At 47.7% G+C, this 21,159-nt stretch overlaps 1 protein-coding gene across 2 annotated transcripts in view; it reads right to left on the bottom strand.

Moving 5' to 3' along the window:
• Positions 1-1,863: 1,863 nt before the first annotated feature.
• Positions 1,864-21,159, bottom strand: part of ANKRD6 (ankyrin repeat domain 6) — a 64,499-nt gene continuing 45,203 nt past the window's right edge. For both annotated transcript variants that reach the window (XM_040983767.1, XM_040983769.1), the window contains 10 exons: positions 19,515-19,613; positions 17,620-17,718; positions 16,075-16,152; positions 13,397-13,501; positions 11,968-12,105; positions 11,471-11,656; positions 10,603-10,755; positions 7,016-7,129; positions 6,308-6,434; positions 1,864-5,230 (listed from right to left, as the gene is read on the bottom strand). In XM_040983767.1, the coding sequence (XP_040839701.1) occupies positions 4,692-5,230; positions 6,308-6,434; positions 7,016-7,129; positions 10,603-10,755; positions 11,471-11,656; positions 11,968-12,105; positions 13,397-13,501; positions 16,075-16,152; positions 17,620-17,718; positions 19,515-19,613 (1,638 nt within the window). In that variant the 3' untranslated portion in view covers positions 1,864-4,691. The remainder of the gene's footprint in view (positions 5,231-6,307; positions 6,435-7,015; positions 7,130-10,602; positions 10,756-11,470; positions 11,657-11,967; positions 12,106-13,396; positions 13,502-16,074; positions 16,153-17,619; positions 17,719-19,514; positions 19,614-21,159) is intronic.

The following is a 21,159-nucleotide window of genomic DNA, read 5'->3' as shown; positions in this document are numbered from 1 at the left end:
AAATTCCATTGCAGTAAGATGTTCCAAGATTAGATGTAGGGCTGGAGCTCTGCCAACCTCAGGAGATACTCTGCACCTGGATGGAAAGTCCTTCTGCACGGAGCTGTGTTCTTCAGTTATGTCACAGCTTGCTAGAGGCCCTCTGAGAAGACCACCACTAGACCAGATCTGGGTTGGGGATGACAAAAGAGGTTAATGAGCACAATTATCAAGCACTTACCAAGGAGATGGAGGAAGACTTATTTATAACATCTTCCATATAAAACTTCTGTTGTTAACCTGAAAGTCTAGATGGAAAGAGGTTAAAAAAAATCATTGAGGAAGATCCTCAGTGCATCAGGAGCTTCTCCAGAGACAGGAGAAAAGGTGAAGCAGACATCAGACACAAAAAGCTGACCTCCACTTTTGTAGGACTGAACTTACGCAATTAATACAGAGAAAGTGAAAACTTCAGAAGATTCTAGAATTGGCAGTCACGCAGACTGAAGCCTGTCATTCATCAAGGTAACAGGGCTAAAATGCTGATCTAGCATCTGACCATCCTGTAGGTGAAAGAAGTTGGTGTAACGATAGACAATACCTGGGCTGTGGCCCAGACAGGTCTAAGTTGACGGCCTCGACTGCCTCCCGCAGCCTCAGCGCCCACAGGCAAAACAGTTCTTAATACCCTTCCACGGAGCTCATCCAGTGCAAATACTTGCAGGAGCCAACTTTCATATGAGATGGGATGAATGTCAGTCAACTTATTATGAGGTGGACTAATGGGTACTCACGGTCTATGAGCAAAACACTGGACATAATTTATTTTTCTGAGTGTGACATGAGCTGTCTAGCTGTGTCTTGATGTTCTTGGCAGTTGAGTGTATACCAGGAAGACATCAAAAGCACTTTGCATGGTTGTCTCTAAGCTAGGGTTTATTCTGTTGGGATTTTCAAAACAAATCACTGAAATTTGAATTATTATTTTCCAGATGCTAAGATTGATGTAATTGACATACTTTTATCTGTAAAAAAAAAAAAAGTTACTGTGTTCGCGTATATCCTTTGATTATTCCCTCTGAATTATGGGCTAAGTCTTGTTTAGCCTAAGAGAAGGTTTATTTAGCAATTTTTTCTCAGGTATGCGACCACAGTGATTAAGGAACATTTTATTTATCATAAAGTGATCTCTATCAGTTTACTGGGCTAGACAACAGTTCTGAGTGTTGCCTTTAAACTGTATTCTGATTTGAATGTTAAGTGTTTGCTTAGGATCAGATGCTTGGATGCTGAGCAATTTCAACTACAATGAAACAATGTAAATGCTTGGGCCCCTGCACCCATATAAGAGACCTGGAAAAAGCTCTAGGTTTCCAAGTCTCATAGGACACAGCCCTAGCCTTTGTGTGCATGTGGGGAGTGCATCAGTGGTTAAAAGTTCTTTTTCACTGTGTCTCTCCCTTTCTCTGAGTCTCAAATAAAAAAATTTTTTGCTATTCTGTGCCTTTTGTGTTTCATACATTTAGTATATCAATATTAATAAAGGAAATAATTTCTCCTTAAATTACAAACAAAAATATTTTCCTTTTAATGATAAAACAGATTTTAAAAGGTTATTTCTTTAAAAATAATTTTGTCTTAAATCTTAATTTACTGGCTATTAAATCCACATTTCACCAGAAATGTATTTAACTTTTAGGAATAACGTATTAATCAAAAAATAAAATGTTGGCATTTTTTTCTTTTAAAAATTTATTCATGTATTTGAAAGCTGAGAAAGAGACAGATTCTGTAATCGTTGCCTTACTTTCTGAATGACTGCAGCAGCCAGAGCCATGCTGGTCTAAAGCCAGGAGTTTCTTCTGGGTCTCTCACATGGGTGCAGGGACCTAAGGTCTTAGGCCATTATTAGCAGCTTTCGCAGGTGCTTTAATAGGGAGCTGGATCAGAAGCAGAGCAGTTGGGACATGGTATCTGTATGAGATGTTAGTGTCGCAGGCAGTAGCCTTACCCACTACACCACAGCACTGTTGGCTTACATATTATTCAACTGTGACAAATCATATTGTTTTCCCCCTTAGTGCATTATCTCCCAGACTATCAACAGTTTAATCATTTGCTTAAGCTTGCACTGAGAAATCTTGCCATGTAATAGCTGCTTTTATTTTGTTTTGATGTGATGTATCTGATCTTGACTTTAAAGCGGATGCATTATTCTAAGGTACACTTTTATAGCCATAGGTAATATGTGGTTGGCTGAAGGCATGCCCAGGACACACGAAACTCAGTTAACCACAACAATTGAAATATTCACACTGTCATTTTTCTTTAAATATTAAGGAGTTTAATAAGGATCCATTGCATTGAGAACAATGTCTAATGCTTGGAAGAGACACAAATTCAAGGTAATAAAAATATTAAATACAAGACAACAAACATGCCTCTCAAGTATATCAACATTTGACTCAAAAAATAATGTACAAACATAAAAATATCACTTACTTTATCTTGGCTCCTGAAAGATTAGAACTAGTGCATTCACTCTATCATAGATATTTAGAGAACACTCAATGCAAATTATAACATTGTACAATTTTTCTGGGTTTTCACACCATTTTTCCTCCCAAATTATTTATGTGTCAGCTTCAGTTTGGAATATGACCTGCAAGACAGGCTACAAACTGACATTTGTGGAAGAAAAAGTATAGTTGAGCATTTCCTTACTTTAGCAGACAACACAAGGGAGAAACATGAGAAAATACACACCGGATCTGCAGCGAAGCTTTTGACAATGCCATGGAACAAACACCAGAGCAAGCACAGGGGCTGGAGATACAGCGCTGCCACCTGGTCTGTCTCCAGGAGGCGGAATCCTGGCTTCTGATGGTCTGCTATGGAGGAGAAGCAAGAGAAGAGTCGGGTAGTGTGCCGGACTGTGTCCGTCCGACCTTCCTCCTTCCAGTTAGTGACTTTTTGACTGGGACATTCAGTTCCCAAGAAGATGCCTGATTCCGAAGGGCAGGAGTGTATTCAGAACACTCTCAGCCAAGCCTGGGATGGTTGAGACATGATAGTTCAGTTCAGATGTGTCTTCAGCATCTCTCAACAAGGCTACTTCTGGTAGCAGAAACTACTCTGGTAAGTGAAAAGTACCTTGCTCAGAGCATGCCTTCCTGGCGCCCAGGGCTTCATCTCTTCCTTGAGTAGTACGCCATTCTCAGTCAACTGATGTTGGTGATAGTCTGTCAGGACTATTTAGAGAACTGAAGGTCACGTCCAGATGCACTGTTCTGTGACTGAGCAAACTGGGAAACAAAGAGGAAAGTACCTGTGTAGGAGCAATTCAGGAGAGTCTGTGGGGAGCAGTCTCCCTTGTGTGGCAGCCAAAGGACAAGAGAGGTTTATAAACACATAAAAATGAACTTGAGAGATCCTCCACTTCATCTTGCATTCAGGCTTGGTAGCAGACATCTGCTACTTTATAGCAACGTCTGGAACCAAAACTGAGCTTGACAAAGCGAGGGAAAACATTGTTCTGGAGTTGTTTTTTTGTTTGTCATATTATTGTTTTACGTTCTAGTGTTTCCATGTCAAGAAATCGATTTGTTTATGATTATGAGTGACATGTGTTAGGTTCTTCCATGACTATGTGGAATTGTCTCTCCCCACACTGAGAGAGACAAGATAATTAAGCCAATATCTCAACACAACCAAGCAATTTTTGTAGCTTTAATATTTTTCATTATGGGGCACAGGATTTTCAGGGTTCCATGGAGCTGAGGGTCAGTGGGGTCTCAATTGAATCACTGAATTATCCACCTGGATAGTCACTGCGAGGCAGTGAAAAGCTTTTGAGATTGGTCAGTGATAATTCAGATTGAAATACTTTCAGGAAATAACCTTACTTCTTTATAAAATGTAGATTTCTCATCTCAAATTCAGAAAGCTCCTTTAAGACAAGTGGGTTAGAGCAGTTTCAGGCCATGGTTACATGAATGCTTTAAAATCACTATGCTTAACGCTCTTTTTTTTTGGCTGAAAAACACAAACTGTGTTAGAATGATCCGAACTCTTATGTGGGCTCCTGAAGAACATTTTCAATCCTTGGCCAATAATCCTTTAAGTAAATCAACTTTTCAGAAATATTTAGCTTAACACAGAATGGATCTTGTTACATTGTGAAGATCATTTGATAAATCTGCACCCAATTATGTCCAAAGTCTAAAAGTTATGAATTTGAGACTCAAAGGGTTCAGCCAAGCACATCTCAGAGTTACAGCTCCCCGACATAAGACACTCTGGCCTAGGCACAGCAGGTGTTTAAACTGATATGAATGACAACTTCAGTCCACAAGGGACTTAGGTTTTCTTGCTTTTCTTTTACGTTAGTTCATATATCCTGAACTTGGAGTTTAGGCTGACACATCATTCAGTTTCTTAGCAGGGCTTGCTTCATCCGAGCTTCTGAACTCCAGGTCAACCTGTAGTGAGTTTGCAAGTTTGGAATGAAATATGAACCTAAGTAAGCTCCTGGTTTCAGTTTAACCATCAAAGTCCTCCTAGCTTCGAGGCAGGGGAGCACGATGTCCAGCACATGGCAGTTTCCAAGGCAGGACAGCTGTATTAACACAGGCGGCGGCTCCTTAAGCCCACTGATTCTGCAGATGCAAAACTGGGCATCTCTGGGAATCTTCCGCACCCCTCTCTGGATCTTAATTCTCTTTTTGTACCTTAGTCCTGAGTTTAGCAAGTTCCTCTTCCAGGCTTTTAATGTGTTCCTTCAGTGTGGCCTTATCTTGCTGAGCTTTCTGATTGGCTTGGCTCCGTGCTTCTTCTATCTTCCTTTCGTACCACTTTTCCATCTGGGTAGAAACAGCCTCAAAAAAGTACTGGGTGAGCTCCAGAGCCTGCGAAGTGTCTCGGAGGTGAGGGGTGGGCTGTTCACCACCTGTTGCTGGTGGCATCTGCCCACAGCTGTTGCCAGCGGCTGCCTGTTGGGCCCGATGCCTGCTTTTTCCTGACTTCTTGGTTTGGGTGCCTCTGTGGACGCAGGGTCCGGCCTGCTGGTCACACAAGGCTGTCTGCACCTTGACGTTCCGCAGGTGGGAGCCTGCACAGTCTGAGGCAGACAGCTCCTGCGGTGGTCTGTGCGGAGCAGTGCTGCTGAGGGCCTTCTCCTTGGGCCTGACCACCTGCGACGAAGTGTCTGAAGCAGCTACTGGGCCACCCGTCACCACTGACGGCTCCACACCTGGAAGGACAACAGACGTCAGTGTGGAGGCATGTGCACATGGGCCTGTAAGACTCCTGCCACCCTGAATCCTTTTTCCACCCCCTGCCATCTTGGTCAACCACCACCAGGTGCAGCTTCTCTGGGGCTTTTCTCACCTCTTCCAATCCCTTGCTTCCCCTGATGGCCAACTTGGTTGCTCAACATTTTCATGGATTCTGTGGTGATGTTTAAGGCAAAAATTGAGCTGCCCTTTCCTCTAACATCTTATTCTACCCTGGAAGTCCTTGGTTTCCATTTCTCAGTACTCAAGAATGACATCACCTCACGGAGTGACTCACAGCAGAACTGGGCATTCATCTAGCAGAATGAATTGATTTGATTTTGGGGCCATAAAGCTAATGGCCTCATTCCTTGACCCAAATGCCAACTTGGAAAGGTGGTTCTATTTTCCCATACCCAGAACACTGTGACAAGCTCCATACCTACTGCTGACATGAATCACTCTGCCCATGATGTTTGCCATCGTCACGAACACAAAAAAGATCACAGTTCCAGAGATGGCTTGTGGTCAACACCAAACATCAAAACACTTGAGGTCTAGTTACCCAAGCTGTGAAAGGACTCATGATGAGCATCAGGTGTAATCAGGTGTAATCACTATGTCTAATGTAAAGACGCTTTGCTTGAAGCATCTCTCATTTAACACATGGAGAAGGTGCAATGCATGAGCTCCTGCTGCATGAGGCTCGGCACAGCTGGATGAAGCCGAAAGGCAACTTAAGAAGAAATGGGTGAAAGGCACCGTGGGCAAGCGGGTGAGTCTTGCCCGGGAGTCAGCTGGCAATTCATCACCCTCATCTCTGCAGCTGACTCGGGCACCATCAATACTGCTTCTCTTGGACTGTCACATTCAGGTATGCTGAAGCACTAGGAAGGGATTCCTCAATTCCCAATGGGAAGTGAGAAATATGGGCCTCACTGCCATAGAGCTTCCTCCACAGTCCAGCGCTGCCCACAGCCCTATCCAATGGGCTGCTTCAGCAGCTGGGGGGTCTATCACCTCTGCATACCAGGGCATTCTCTGCACACAGTTACCTGTGGAGGACTCGCAGGTGGATGGCGCGGACTTGGCCCTGCAGGATCTAGAATCTCCAGAAAGCTTCAGCTCCAGATTGTGAATCTTGACCATGCACCAAGTTTTCAATTCATCCACTAAGGAGATCTGAAACAATAGTGAGTACACACACCGGAGGATATGACACATTGTTGCTCAACTAAGTCATCTAGGGTGGACTTTTTGATGGTGATGGTTAAGGATGTCACTTTCACACACACAAAAATTATGGATGACCTGCGCTCCCACACAATGCACCTAGCCCCTGGACCAAGAGTTATCTACCATCTTCACTAAGTGACTTAGAACCACCTCAAACCCAAACATCCAAAGCCACTCAGATCTCCCAAGCCAAGCACAAGCTCTCAAACACTCAAGTGCCTGTTCCAGTGCCTGTAATCCCGACAGACAAACTGGCTGCAGGCAGAAAATGTACTCTTTTTTTCTACACTGCATAATGGCCCAATGCACAGAGCTGCACATCTTTCCCAGCATGTGCATGCAGTCCCAGCTGACTGCCAGCACTGGCGTTACAGAATGTGTACGGAGCCAGAGGTTCTCCTCCATGAACTTCGCCTCCAGGTCACCGTGATGGGACGCGATGGAGTGCACTCAGCCTCTGAATCCCCTAACTTGGAGGGCATGCATGTTCAGCCCTAAGACACAGACTGGCAGCTCCTGCTTTTTACCTGCCGTTTCTCCCCCTCGTGCTTCTCCATGTCTGTGTGCTGTTGCAGGCGGGTCAGGCACTCTGTTCTCTCTGCCGAGAGGCGCTCAAGCATTAGCTTGTCCAAAACACGCACCTGGGATTTAAGGAGGATGGGTTGATTAGCCAAGGCATGAATGAAATCTAACTCGTCCTGGGCCAGAGTCCTGGCCTGAGATTTTGGAATCTGTCACCTTCCTTAACTAAATAGTGGTCAATGACACGACCCCGTATGCATTTAGACATTCTTCTTTGGACTCAGGCAGGCTGATGTAGTTTTTACACAAAAATTAATATAGTATGGCCCTGAGAGATATTTTTAAATGGTCTTTCCTCAGGATGTAAAAATTAAATAAACCTTAAATTTTTTTTTTTAGATTTATTTTCACTGGAAAGTCAGAGAGGAGGAGAGAAAGAGAAAGATCTCTGTCCGCTGGTTCATTTCCCAGGTGGCCGCAATGATCCAAAGCCAGAAGCCTGGAGCGTCTTCCAGGTTGCCCATGCGGGTGCAGGGTCCCCAGGCTTTGGGCCATACTCTACTGCTTTTCCAGACCACAAGCAGAGAGTTGGATGAAAGTGGAGCAGCTAGGACATGAACTAGTGCCCATATGGGATCTGAACGCATGCAAAGTGAAGACTTTAGCCACTAGCCTTCCATGTTGGGCCCAAACCTTTTTTTTGTTTTCAATTTAAAGGTTTATCTATTTATTTTTTAATTTTTAAAATTTTTATTTTGAATAAAAATATGCTACAATTCCATAGGATCTGAGATTTTAAAAAAAGAGTTATAGAGAGACTGGCAGAGATAGAAAATCTTGCACTCACTAGTTTACTCCCCAGAAGGCCATAACAGGCACAGATGGGCCAGGAAAAAACTAGGAGCCAGGAACTTCATCTGGTTCTCTCATGTGGGTGGCAGTGGCCCAAGAACTTGGGCCATTTTCTGCTTTCCCAGGTGCATTAGCGGGAAGCTGGATTGTAGGTGGAGCAGCCAGGACTCGAACCAGTGCCCCAATGGGATGCTGATGTTGCAGGTAGTGGTTTAAGCATTAAGCCACAATGTCAGGCCCAAACTGGAAACTCACCAATGAACAGAAAATTTACAACAGGGAAATAACAATGTTAAGTGATTGCAGAGATCTGCGACAGACACCAGGCACTTTTGGGATAGTAATCAGAGCAGCCTTTATTTTAAGTCATCTGTCAATATCTGTTGAGCCTTAAATGTAATAACTTTGATTCAAGGAGTCCTAATTTGAGCAAATAATCTGAGCAGCCAAAAAAATCTATGCATATAAATGTGCATCACAGCATTATTTGTGAGTGGAAAAGCTGTAAACAACATTAAAATCTAACAAAGAAATGGTTAGACGAACTGTTTACATTCATATTCTGAAATGCGACAACCATTCGTGGCACAGTGAACTAAGCCACCACCACTTGAAATGCTTGCATCCCATGTCAAAGCGACATTCTCAGTCCTGGTTACTTTGCTTCTGGTCCCGCCACCTGCTAGGGCAGAAGATGGCCCCAGCCACCCATATGGGTGTCCTAGATGGAGTTCCAGGCTCCTAGTTTTGTCCTGGCTCAGCTCTGGATGTTGCTGTCATTTGGAAAATGAACCACTGGCTAGAAAATTCTCTCTCTCCCGTGTGTGTGTGTGTGTGTGTACTATTCTCCTTTAAAGCAAAATAAAGATACACTAAGCAGCATTCTGGATATATATAGTTGCAAACTTTAGCACACACTAGCACCCCCTGGAGGCTTACTAGCACATAGGTTGGCAGAACTACGAGTTCTATTCACACTTAAATCCCACTTGGTGGACCCTGAGTGCAGCCCGGAATTTGCCTCTTCTCCCTCTCCACAAATCCCCAGGTGACACTAATGCTGCTGTCCACTGACAGCTCTCAGAGAGCCAGGGTTCTGGACCTACCTTTCAGTTCCCTGCAGGAGCAAATCAAACAACATAAGGAAGAAAATACCAGGCAAACCTAGACAGAATCTTATGAAAGAGCTAGTCTGGATGTGCTCCAAAGTTAGTATGTTAGGAGAGAAAAATCGAAACAGGAGTCAGGGACTGTTGTAAATGCTGAGGGACCACAGAGGCTGCAACAGTCAAATACTCCACAGGGAACTACCACTGGATCCTGGATAGGGACTAAATAAACAAGCCAGGGGCCAGTGTATGGCACAGTTAACTAAGCTTCTGCCTGCAGCACTGGCATCCCTTATAGGTGCTGGTTTGTGTCTTGCTTGCTCCACTTTCCCCTCCAGCTCCCTGATTATGGCTTGGAAAAGCAGCAATAGATGGTTCAAGTCCTTATCCCTGTGCAACCATGTGGGATGCCTGAACTAGACTCCGGCTTCAGAGCAGCTCAGCCCTGACTATTGCAGCCATTTGGGCAGTGAAGTGGCAGATGGAAGATCTGTCTCCTCTGTAAATCTGCCTTTCACATAAACACGGCTTAAAAAACATACACACTCCAACTATGAAAAAAATAAACCAAAAATATCAGCTGGGGATAACCAAGAGATTCTGAATCTGAACCGCAGAGTGCACAACCACTGTGCAGTTTCCGAGGTGTGATGAGGATGAAGTTCCCTGTTCCATCAGTGCACACCCTGAGGCACATGCAGGTGCCATCAGGATGCTCAGCTGGTACATCAAGCAGCCCAAGACGGAGCAGCATGGAGGGCAGTGAGACACAGCACACATCCCCTCTGTTGGCACCCTCACTACAAGACCAGGGGACAGAGTTGCTGAAGATGGACTCATCCCTGTGGCAACTTTGACTATCTGCTAGGTAGAGCTTTGGGCTCAGCAGGTGCTAAAAAATGGTCAGATCCAGGTGAGGGAACTGAACATGCACAGTCAATGTGCTGTGCCTTCCATTCTGCTGCATGCTTGCTCGTTTCTCAACTACAAAGCTGGGAAAAGGAAATAAAACTACAGGCAGGATTACTGTCATTTCCTCAGCAAGGGAAAAGGAACGTAAGGCCTACCAACCTAGGAAGGGACGAGGCGAAAATACCCATACATGGCACTTTTCCACAGGGGATTTATGCTGCTAATTTTCATATTATTTAGCCTGCATTGCCAGGGAGATATAGTATCTTTACAATCAGCCATTTAGAAATGTGGGATTTTTTTTTTAAGGATTTATTTATTTTTATTGGAAAGGCAGATCTAGAGAGAGAGAGAGAGAGAGAGAGAATTTGTCCTTTGGTTCACTCCCCAAGTAGCTGCAATGGCCTGAGCTGAGCCAATCCAAAGCCAGGAGCCTGGAGCTTCTCCTGGGTCTCCCATACAGGTGCAGGGTCCCAAGGCTTTGGGCTATTCTCTATTGCTTTCCCAGACCACAAGCAGGGAGCTGGAAGGGAAGTGGAGAAGCTGGGACATGAGCCAGTGCCCATATGGGATCCGATGTGTGTAAGACAAGGATTTAGCCACTGAGCCAGCCACCATGCTGGGCCCATTCTAACTAAATGCCCTGTGGGATGGACTGACACTCCCGGGGTGGGAGGTGGTGAGGTGAACTCTTGGTGTCACCTTCTGCCCTGGCTTACCTGGTGCTGGGCCTTACTCTCCATCTGCCCCAGCTTCGTGTTCATCTTGTCCTGCACCGAGCCCAGCTCTGCCTTTAGCTCCTCCACCGTGGCCTCCAGCTGGTTCTCCAGCTTGTGGATCAGGGGTTCACATCGACAGCCATTTATTGGTGCCTAGGAGGGCAGGAAAGCACAGTCAGCTCCTTGTGCATTCTCCCGACAGGGAGAAAACATTCTCTACTGTTTTCACTTGAGAGTTGAACCAAGCTCCCAGCAGTTGGTTCATTCCCCAAATGCTAGCAATGGATGGAACTGGCCAGTTTCTCAAGCCAGGAACTCAATCCAGGTCTCCCATGAGGGAGGCAGGAACACGGCTACTTAACCTAACACTGCCACTTCCCACAGTGTGCATTGGTAAGAAGCCAGAATCGGACATTCTGATGTAGGACACAGGTGTCCCCAGGCCACATACCCACCCCAACACATGTTTTGTACTCCCACTGCATGACCAGGGGACAAAGTCACTGGAGAAGACAGACTCATCCCTGTGGCAACTTCAGACTATCTGCTAGGTGGAGCTTTGGGCCCAGCAGGTACCGAGACTCACAGGGGTTCAAGGTTGGTCCCGCCCACCAAGCTGCTTGTATTGCCTCTGGGCCTCAAGCTATTGGCATTGGAGGATGGTGCAGAAAGCTGTGTACCAACTTCTCAGCTGGCCTGGGTCTTGGTGACAAGAGTGCATATGCACTGTTTAGGAGGGGGCCTCCGTGGGACTCACATTCAAGGCCTACCCTTCATGAAGCCAATGCCAGGAGGGGCTCTCAGCCCACAGGAATAGAGCAAAACAGACCACCTGGGGCCCCAGTGCCTGAGCAGGCACTGCTGGTACCTGCATCACTTTGCCATCCTTCCCCCTGTACAACGTGTACAGCTGGTATGCTCTGAACTCATGGGGCGGGGGTGGGGACGAACACCGGTGCCTGCTCCTCTTTTTAGCGTGACTGTGAGCGTGTGAGTTCTTCTGGTGTCCTGGTGGCTGGTCTGCTGCTGGGGTGGGGTCAGAGTATGCCGACACCTGTTGGGGAGGAAGAGTTGACACCTCTGATCCCTGTGACTCCTGCCAAGAGTAAGCCCCATCTTACTCTCTCTGGGGTCAGAGAACCCCATGTTGTTTCCCCTCATGGGGTCACAGAGCAGCACTTGTCCTGACAGAGACTTTAGCAGGCTCACCTGAGTCTGAGGTCAGCCAGATTGAATATCTCTGCTTTGGCTACAAGCCTGCAAGCCAAGCGAGGTGGCTTCTCAGCTGCTGGCTGTGATGATACACCCCAGGTCCTGCCACCAGCCTCCCAGCCCCACTCATGGCTGCTGCTTGGGCCTCCTGACCTTGGTCTTTGACTTTGTCCTCTGGTTGTTATTCTTGGCTCTGGGCTCTGGAGAGGCTGCCAGGAAATCCTCTCTGGGCTCTTCTTGCTTGGGCACAGCCTGGTCACTACTGGGTGTGTCTCCGGCAGACACACTTCCCTGCAGAGGGGAAAGCCAGGAACCTGTTTCACTCACTCCTGCACCTTCGTCATCAGCAGTGTCAAATTCTGCTCCCAAGACTCCAACTAGCAAGGGGCCCTGGGATTCTGGGACAATCACACTCATTTCAGACACAGGAAATACTGCTTGGTGGCCCTAACTGAGCAAACACCGCTTCTCCTGGTGGGTCGAGGATGTGGCTTGTGTTACAGGCATCAGGGCTCTCACTAAAATACAGTTTTAAGTCTAATTCTAAACTCTGGCACTATGGAACTCTGCCACAGCAACATCTCAGCTTTAGAGAGCTTTGTTCCTTTGCATCTCACTGCTCACTGTATGAACTCAGATGCCCACAATTCATGGTGGAGACTATACTCGGACATGAAAATGCATCACAGCCTCAGTCCTTGTGAGAATGATGGCAACTTCACACATGCAATCCACACAAAGGAACTTTACCAGAGTGGCGGTGCCTGAGCCCTGGACATCGATGAGGGCAACTGGAAATGGCAGCCAGAAGAGCAGGGACTTGATGATAATATTTGATGTGACAAGTGTTACCTCCCTATTGGAGCTGCCTTCCTGCCAGGACAGTGGCAAGGCATCCTTTATTACCAAGCCTCCATGCAGAGTGGTGCAAGCTGCTCACTGTGCATGGCAACTAGCCAAGGTGTAGTGGGGCAAGATGAGCTACCATGCCAACTGCAGCTCCATGTGCCACATGTGCCCTGCACAGAGCTGGTCTGCCAAAGGGTCACCTTTTTCTCATTTGTACAATGGACTGATATGGGCTGCAGAACCTTTGTGTGGTCTGTTAGTGGGAAAAGAGGATGCAACCTCTGCCAGGGGTTATCAAACTTTAGTTCCATGTTGGAACCATTTGGAAGGCTTGCTCAAGTTGATCGCTGAGTTTCTGATTCAGCAGGCCTGAGGGTAAGGCCTTACTAACAAGAGCCAAGTGACATGCTGGACACTACACTTGGAGAACTGCTGCTCTACACAATTAAGGGTGCGGTGTTAGAGGGGAAGAACTGTGCATGTGGGAGGGACACAGGCCACAGACAGCTAGGCCAGGAAACAGGCACACGAGGGTGCTGCACGGATGAGAGGTGGCACATGTATGCATGCGCGCGCACACACAGGATTGGAAATTCTGCAGGATCAGATCACAGGAAGCCAAAGAGGAAAAGAACCCCAGTGGAAAATTGAAGCAGTGGAAGGTGTGGCAGGTGCTGGGCAGGCCCAGCGGTGGCAGAGAGGCAGTTTCCCGTCCTGCGGAGGACACCCCCACCTTGCTTTGGGCCACCTCATCCCTGGGCACAGACTGAGCTCTCCTTTCTCCCTTGAGCCTCTCCCTCTTTTTCCGCAGGCTTCGCCCACGACTGAAGCGCAAGACCTGAAGGAGGCAAGGGGAATCATGTTACAAATCTTTGGGGCATGGGACGTCAGCATGAGAGAACACTCCTTGGACCCCAGGGCTCTGACCTCACAGAACCCACTGGCTAGTGAGAGCAACGTCAAACCCCAGGGAACACGGACTGGGCGTTGTGTTAGCTCCACGTCACACAGACGTTGGCAAGTTCTCTGTGCCAGGCAGAGCTCTCACTGCCCCCGCCTGAGTACTCTGAACCTGAGCCAGCCTAGAAGAATCTGTCCTGGCCAAGCTGTTCAAGTCATATCCAGTTGTATTCAAAGGTGATGATGGTATGGGTCCAAGCCTGCTCCAAATGCTGCAGTAGGAAGGAAGCCTTTAGCCTGCTCCTTACAGCCCAGAGACCTAGAATGCATGCGCATAGACAGGTGCATGTGGGCTCAGCAAGTGGCAGAGTCACTAGGTAAGTAAGCTGACTTTAATTGAAAATGCAGAGTCAGTGGGACTAACCCAGGAAGAAGCAGGTGGGCACACCGTGGACTTGTGGTCAGCAGTTTCCCTACCTGCCTGTGAGTTGCTTCATGGACAGAACACATTTAACCACAGATGACAGCATCTCAGAGCTAGAATCAAGCCCCAACCTCTGGAGAATCATGGTGCTAGGTCATTTTGAAAGCTAAATCCAGACTGACCAGAAGGTCAAGTCTCTTGAAAGGGAGTGACTGGGACCTGTTGCTTTTCTGCCTTACGGACTCTTGGAGCAGAGTCACCAGCAAAATCTGCTCTGTTTACTGTGGCTCCCAGGCTTTCTCAGGAAGCCAGCCCAACTCCCTGCTGGGATATCATCCATAATTTCCCAGGCCCCAAACACCAAAGAGGCTGTGACGCCATAAGCTGGTCCTCAGTCCTGCATTCATTCACATCATGTGTGACAAAAGACCCAAGGCTAGAGGCTTTCCATTTCAAATGAAACAAAGAATAAGGCTATTTCTGGGACTACAGATAAATAAGCAGCATGCAAAGACTGCATGCACATTCCCAAGTGCCTTGTCTGCATTGAGAGTAAGCTTTGGAATGCACAAGCATGTGTGAAATACACCTGTGTGGCACATCACTGAACGTGCTTGCTATTCAGCATGAATGTGGAGCACCTTGCTCAAATTTTTAAAAATTGGAAGCACAAGAATGACCCAGGTCTGTAATAAAGATTTTCTTTCGTTCTTTTCTTTTTTTTTTTTTCCTCCCCTGGGTAAATGAAGATTTCTCAGGTTCTGGAAGACAAATCACAGGCAGATTAAAGATACACCAATCTTTATGTGTCACAGACCTGATGACCTTTGGTGGAGGATGGAACTTCCCTGCTCATCACACTGCCAGATGTGTACACACCAGACAAATGTGATGGATTATTTTGTCCATCAGCATTCATGGATGAAAGCTCGATGATTCTCTGCAAACATTTGGGGACAGAGTGTGTCCCCACTTCTGGCAGCTGTTCCTGGCTGATGTCCTCCTGTCATCATGGAACTTCATGGACGCAGAGACCATACAGAAGGAGGACCAGCTCTACACTCAACATTGTGACGCATTGTGCAAAAGACAAAAATCTTCACCATGCCAAGAAGCTGCTTGTTAGAGCTGGCATGCTTGTCAAACTCCAGTGAAACCAAGGCCAAGCAAAAGTCTGGGCTGGGGCTGAGCCTGGCTGAAACTGGAGCTGGTGCAGGGTTGGGACTGAGTCTGGGTCTGGCTGGGACTGGAGCTGGTGCAGGGTTGGGACTGAGCCTAGGTCTGGCTGGGACTGGAGCTGGTGCTGACCTGGGCTTGGCTGGGACTGGAGCTGGTGCAGGGCTGGGGCTGGGCTGGGGCTGGGCTGAAGCAGGGCTGGAGCGGGGCTCTAATACTGTAAGGCAGAACCCAGAATCTTGAGATTTTGTTCTCGTTTTGAAACCTGAGTCAGACCAAAAATTGGAAACCAGTGTTTGCTGTGATGTAACATGCAATAGCTGCACATGGGAAACAGCCTGTGTCTAACACTGAGGAATTGCTACAAAACACTAAACCAAACTACACTATACCAAACAGCCACCAATCTTCCATTATGAGGAGCAACTGTGAGAACTACAGGACACGGTCCTATTATAGTCTGGATGAAAGGCCAAATACTAAAGGGAATAGAAATTGTAGGTAAATGTTTGTAAAAATTATATGTCTGTGGAAAGTATATGAAGAAGCTAAGTTATTTCAGCAGTGAAATTACGAATAGCTTATACATGATCAGCACTGTATTCATTTTTACTTAGATAATGCCAACCTCCAGCTCAAATGATACCAGCCGCCTTTTAGAAAAACACAATGATTTACTGCTGAATTAAACAAAAGAAAAGAGAATTCCACCGATGAACCCTGGTGGGTATTCGCTGCTCTCTGGGCACAGAATGTCTCTCCCCTCCCCTTCCCTTCTGGAATGCCTGGCTCATGGGCTCACCAATTCCCTGTTTGAGTTTGAATTGGCTTCCATTGGGGCCCACCAGAGGAACCCCAGCAACTTCACAGCCCCACATAAGCAACACAACGGCAAGTATACTGAGTCCTACCTGGGGAGCTTTGGTGAGGAGAAGAGCGACTTCTGGGTTATTGTGGTAGCGGGCAGTCTCCAGCGGAGTCTGGCCTGCCTATGGAGAGGGACAGGGAAGACAGGTGAGAACAGGACACGCACTGTGCACGTGAAACAAGGGCAGATTCAGAGAGGCCATGTCCCATAGGGCCTGTGCTCAGCAAACATGGCTCCACCCATGACATGCTCTGTTCTGCAGCCCACAGCATCCTTCATGACGCACAGCAATACAGGGCATGTGCCTAGGGGGCATAGGTCTGGGGGTCCTGCCCAGCAAGGAAGACTTCCTGCAGATGAGGAGAAGCAAAGAAAAACCCAACATGATCAAGGCAGGACAAACCCAAAGGACTCTGACATACTGCCTGGCAATGAATTTTCCCTGGTGAACAACGGAGGAGATGCCTTCAATGGCAAATCAGAGCTGTGCCACAGGGGCTTAGAAACAAAATGCTGGGGCCCGGCACGATGGTGCAGTGGTTAAGGTCCTCGCCTTGCATGCCTGGGATCCCATATGGGTGCCGGTTCTAATCCCAGCGGCCCCGCTTCCCATCCAGCTCCCTGCCTGTGGCCTGGGAAAGCAGTCGAGGATGGCCCAAGGCTTTGGGACCCTGCACCTGAGTGGGAGATCTGGAAGAGGCTCCTGGCTTCAGATTGGCATAGCATCGGCCATTGTGCTCACTTGGGGAGTGAATCATTGGACGGAAGATTTTCCTCTCTGTCTCGCCTCTCTGTATATCTGCCTTTCCAATAAAAATAAAATAAATCTTAAAACAAACAAACAAACCAAGATGCTGAATAGTAGTTACAAAGCCATCGGCATGTTGGTTCTTGGGAGAGTCAGATGAAAGCCAGGTGTGGGATTCTGAAGAAGGGGCAGTGCTGAAGACATCATGAAAGAGGTGACCTGCTATAGCTCCCAGAGCTAAGAAAAGGCAGGACAAGGAGAGTGGAACTAGTTCAAGAGCTAGGAAGAGCAAGAGCTTGGCACCAGCTTCAGTGCCACTGATTCTGTAGACATGGCCACGTCTCACATCACTGCTCCAACCCAGTTTCCCAGGGCCTTCAGGGAAGGCAGAGACTATAGGGTCAGCCATGAGGAGGAAGAGATTGTGTCTGGGCTAGAGAATCTTGGGGTAGTGAGAGGAATGAAATAGGCAGAGGCAACTTTGGAGAGGCTGTCTTTAGCGCTTGGGGCTGGAGTGACCCTCCGGCTGTGTGGCCACGACTGCCTTGTGTTGACAAGTATGTGACTCTCTGTTAGTAACCCCACTTGTCTGTGTACTGAGTCACTCCTCTGAGCTGCTTCTGATGCCGGGTTGTGCTCATGCACCTGGCAGTCTGACAGGTGGTGAGCCCAGACTCAGAACTTGTCAACTCTGGGGGCTGCTCAGAGCAGATGTTGCCTCAGAGACCCCAGAAGCAGTGGTTGGGAGGGGGTGAGCTCCTAGAGCCAGTGGGAACTGTCTCCCGCTTCTGGAAAGGAGAGGCAATGGCTTTACAAGCCATCCCTTGTAGCTCAACTCACATTATTAACAATGGTCCCGTCTGCTCCGGCTTCCAGGAGGAGTCTGACCACTTTCTTGTGATTTAGCGCAGCAGCAATATGTAGGGCTGTGTCACCAGCCTGCAGTGAAGCAAAACAAAGTCTGCTGAACACCGTGGTGGCAGCTCATCTTCCTTCGCTCCAAGGGCGGCTCTTCCAGGCCACACTCAGATCTGCCTTAGACTATAATGGGAGGCCTGCATGGAAGTTCTTTGTGGTTCTGTTTAAACACATCTTGGGGACTCCATGCTGGCATAGTGTGTGAAGATACCCTTTGTGGTCCTGGCATCCCATGTGGGCACTTACAGTATCCTGATAGTAGCCTGGGAAATTGGTGGAGAATGGCCCAAAGCCTTGGGACCCTGCACCTGCAGGGGAGACACAGAAGGTCCTGGCTCCTGGTTTCAACCAGCCCAGCTCTGGCCATTGTGGCCATGAGGGAGGTGAATCAACAGATGGAAGATTGTTTTCTCTTTCCTCTCTGTAATCTAGCTTTCAAATAAAAATAAAAAACAAATCTAGCTTTCAAATAAAAAAATCTTTTTTTTTTTTTAAGAGAGATCCTGGAGGACCCTCATGGTGGCATAATGTGTAAAGCCAATGCTTGTGATACCAGCATCCTATATGAGCACCAGTTCGAGTCCCAGAGGCCCCACTGCAGATCCAGCTCCCTGCTGATGGTTGGCCTGGGAAAGGCAGCAGAGGATGGCCTGAGTGTTTGGGTCCCAGAGAGTCCTGAGGATGCTGCAGGCTTGTGGCTTTGGCCTGGCTCAGTCCAGGTTGTTGTGGCCATTTGGAGAGAATCAGCAGAGGGAAGACTTCTTTCTCTCTTTCCTCTCTTGCTGTAACTCTCTCAAGTAAATAAATCAATCTTTTAAAAAATTAAAGTGTAGTCTTGAACCTAAATGACCTATGTACTCATATCATATTCTTTATTGAATGGAGGGCTCAGAAAGCACAGAATGGGGTTAAATGCAGGGGACAGGAGCTGGCCTTGTGGCTTCTTTGGGTGGAGGCACAGAAAATCAGTGTTCACTTATGGCTAGCTCTGCCCCAACTCTTCCTGTACAGCCACTGAGTACATTTTAACTTTTTTTTTTTCATTTAGAAATGTTTTCACATAACTGTGAAAGGAGACAAAGACACTGTAGCTTAGTGGGCTGTTTCCAAATGCAAAGGCCACCATTTTCCAAACAGGATGACAGAGTAAAGCAATCGAACGAATAGGTGACCTCCAGGGTTGAGTGAATAGGTGATGCACCCTGATCTGCTTTCTTTCTTGGGTGGCATGAAAACCCAGCCCTTTCCCAAGGAACTGGGAGACGTGTTCATTTCACTGCGGAATCATGTCACTATGGGTGCCAGGGAAAAGCTGGATAGCTAAGGTTTCCAATCCCGGCTGCATGCTGGACCCCATGGGGAGCCCAGGGCCCACCTCAAAGTGGCCTGATGCTCTGCTCTGCAGCAAGGGCTGGCACTGGGGGTGTGAGAAGCTCCCAGGAGACCGTGACAGGCAGCCAAGGTTGGGCATCCCTGGCTTGTGGGACTGTGGTGGGGAGGGCCTGATGCAACACACTCAGAACCATAGACTTGGCGATTTGATGATATCATTGGGCTCCACAGCCAATGGAATTTAGTAAAAACACCAGTGCCTGGGCTATACCCTCAGAGGTTCAACTGTGGGGTTTGGGATCCAAGAATCGTGTACTTACTGCCCCTGCTGACTTAACTGGGTAGCCTTGGCCAGAAACCCAGGCAGTCATGAGCCATCTCATTCCCTTTCCTTTTTTAACACGTTCACTCTGCCTGCGCTCACATCCTGGCCAGGCAGTCTTGCGGGGATAGCACCAGAGAGCAAAGAGGAGGCACGCACTCACCTGGTTCTTTTCATGGACAGAACAGAAGGCGCTGAGGAGGAGCCGAATGATGGACAAATGGTTATAGCGAGCAGCCACATGCAGACAGGTGTCGCCCACCTGCAGACAGAAATCCAACCTAAGCCTCGTCTGAGCAGTTAGAAAATCGAACAGGAAAAACAACAGGAAAATACCACTTAAAAGCTGGATGACTAGCAAGTATTCTTTAGGCACGCTGGCCTGGATGACATGCGTCCTTTCTAGCATAGATGCCCGATGCAACACCTGTAGTCCTGGCCGACTTTGCCAGCTCTCCACATGCGGTTGACCTGAACCTCTACTTTTACATTTATGAAACTAGATGCACGCTTGTGCAAGACCTGCAGAAGACCTAAGGCGCCAGCCCTCCTACAACCTGGCAGGGAGGAAGCAGAATTCAGACCAACAGGGCATGCAGTTATTCTGTGTCCTGGATACTCCACTTGATTTGTTCTCTAAGAATAGAGTTTCTTTTCTCTTTGGTGCGAGGTCTCTACAATCCTGGTAGGAGACCCAGACGGAGTTCCTGACTCCCAGCTTCAACCTGTCCTGTGCCAGCCTTTGTGGTCATCTGAGGGGTAAAACAGCAGATGCAAGATGTCTCTCATTCTGTCACTGTGCCTTTCAAATGAACAAATAGATCTTTTTTAAAAAAAACAATTGTGGTGAACCTTGTGGCACAGTGTATTAAGTCACCACTGGGAGCACCTGCACGCATATCAGCATGGCTGGACTTGATCCTGCCTCTGCCTCTAAACCAGCTCTGGGCTAGTGCACATCCCCAAGTGGATGGAGTTCTGCACTTCTGGCTTCTACCCAGCCCAGTGCTGGCTGCTCGGAGAGTGAACTGCTGCTGGGAGAGTGTGCTCTCTCTCCTTTCCAAATAAAATGGAAATACGTGTTAAGAAGCTTTGTTTTTGGAAGATTTATTTACCTTTTTATTGGAAAGGCAGAATTACAGAGAGAAGGATCTTAATCCACTGGTTCACTCCCCAAGTGACCACAACGGCTGGAGCTGAGCTAATCTGAAGTCAGGAGCCAGGAGCTTCTTCCAGGCCTCCCACGCAGGTGCAGGGTCCCAAGGCTTCGGGCCATCTTCCACTGCTTTCCCAGGCCACAAGCAGGGAGCTGGATGGGAAGTGGAGCAGCCAGGACATGAATGGGTGCCTATATGGGATCCCGGTGCATTTAAGGTGAGAATTTAGTCACTAGGCTGCTGCGCCGGGCTGTGTTAAGTTTCTAAAGGGTGGTCACTGCGGGGGCACTGGAAAGCATCCAGAGAAGCTCAGCTCTTTCTGAGCAGGCACAGACTAAGCTCTGCTCCCAACCAGACTACAACAGAAGTGGAGCCGGAAAGCCAAGGCTTCCTGTGGTGTCTCTTGATGTCTGTGTCCCAGCTCTGTCTGGGGCTTGGTGAATACTGATTACAGCTTCCTGCCCCAGACCAAGACGGAGACATGCTCAGAGCGAGGATCTGGGCGTTCCAAAATCCTCTTCGGTAAATCTGCTACCAGACATCAAGACCCCAACTAGTGCTATTATTCAGAAAAATGCCCGGTTCTCTTGCTCACCTCAGGCACAGGATTTACAAGCCACCCAGTTTCTCTCCAACCCCCCAGGGACAGGA

The sequence above is a fragment of the Ochotona curzoniae genome, unplaced genomic scaffold (assembly GCF_017591425.1).
Source record: "Ochotona curzoniae isolate NIBS_2020 unplaced genomic scaffold, NIBS_Ocur_1.0 contig_3819, whole genome shotgun sequence".
Lineage (NCBI taxonomy): Eukaryota > Metazoa > Chordata > Mammalia > Lagomorpha > Ochotonidae > Ochotona > Ochotona curzoniae.
This window is presented reverse-complemented; position numbering and strand designations above follow the sequence as displayed.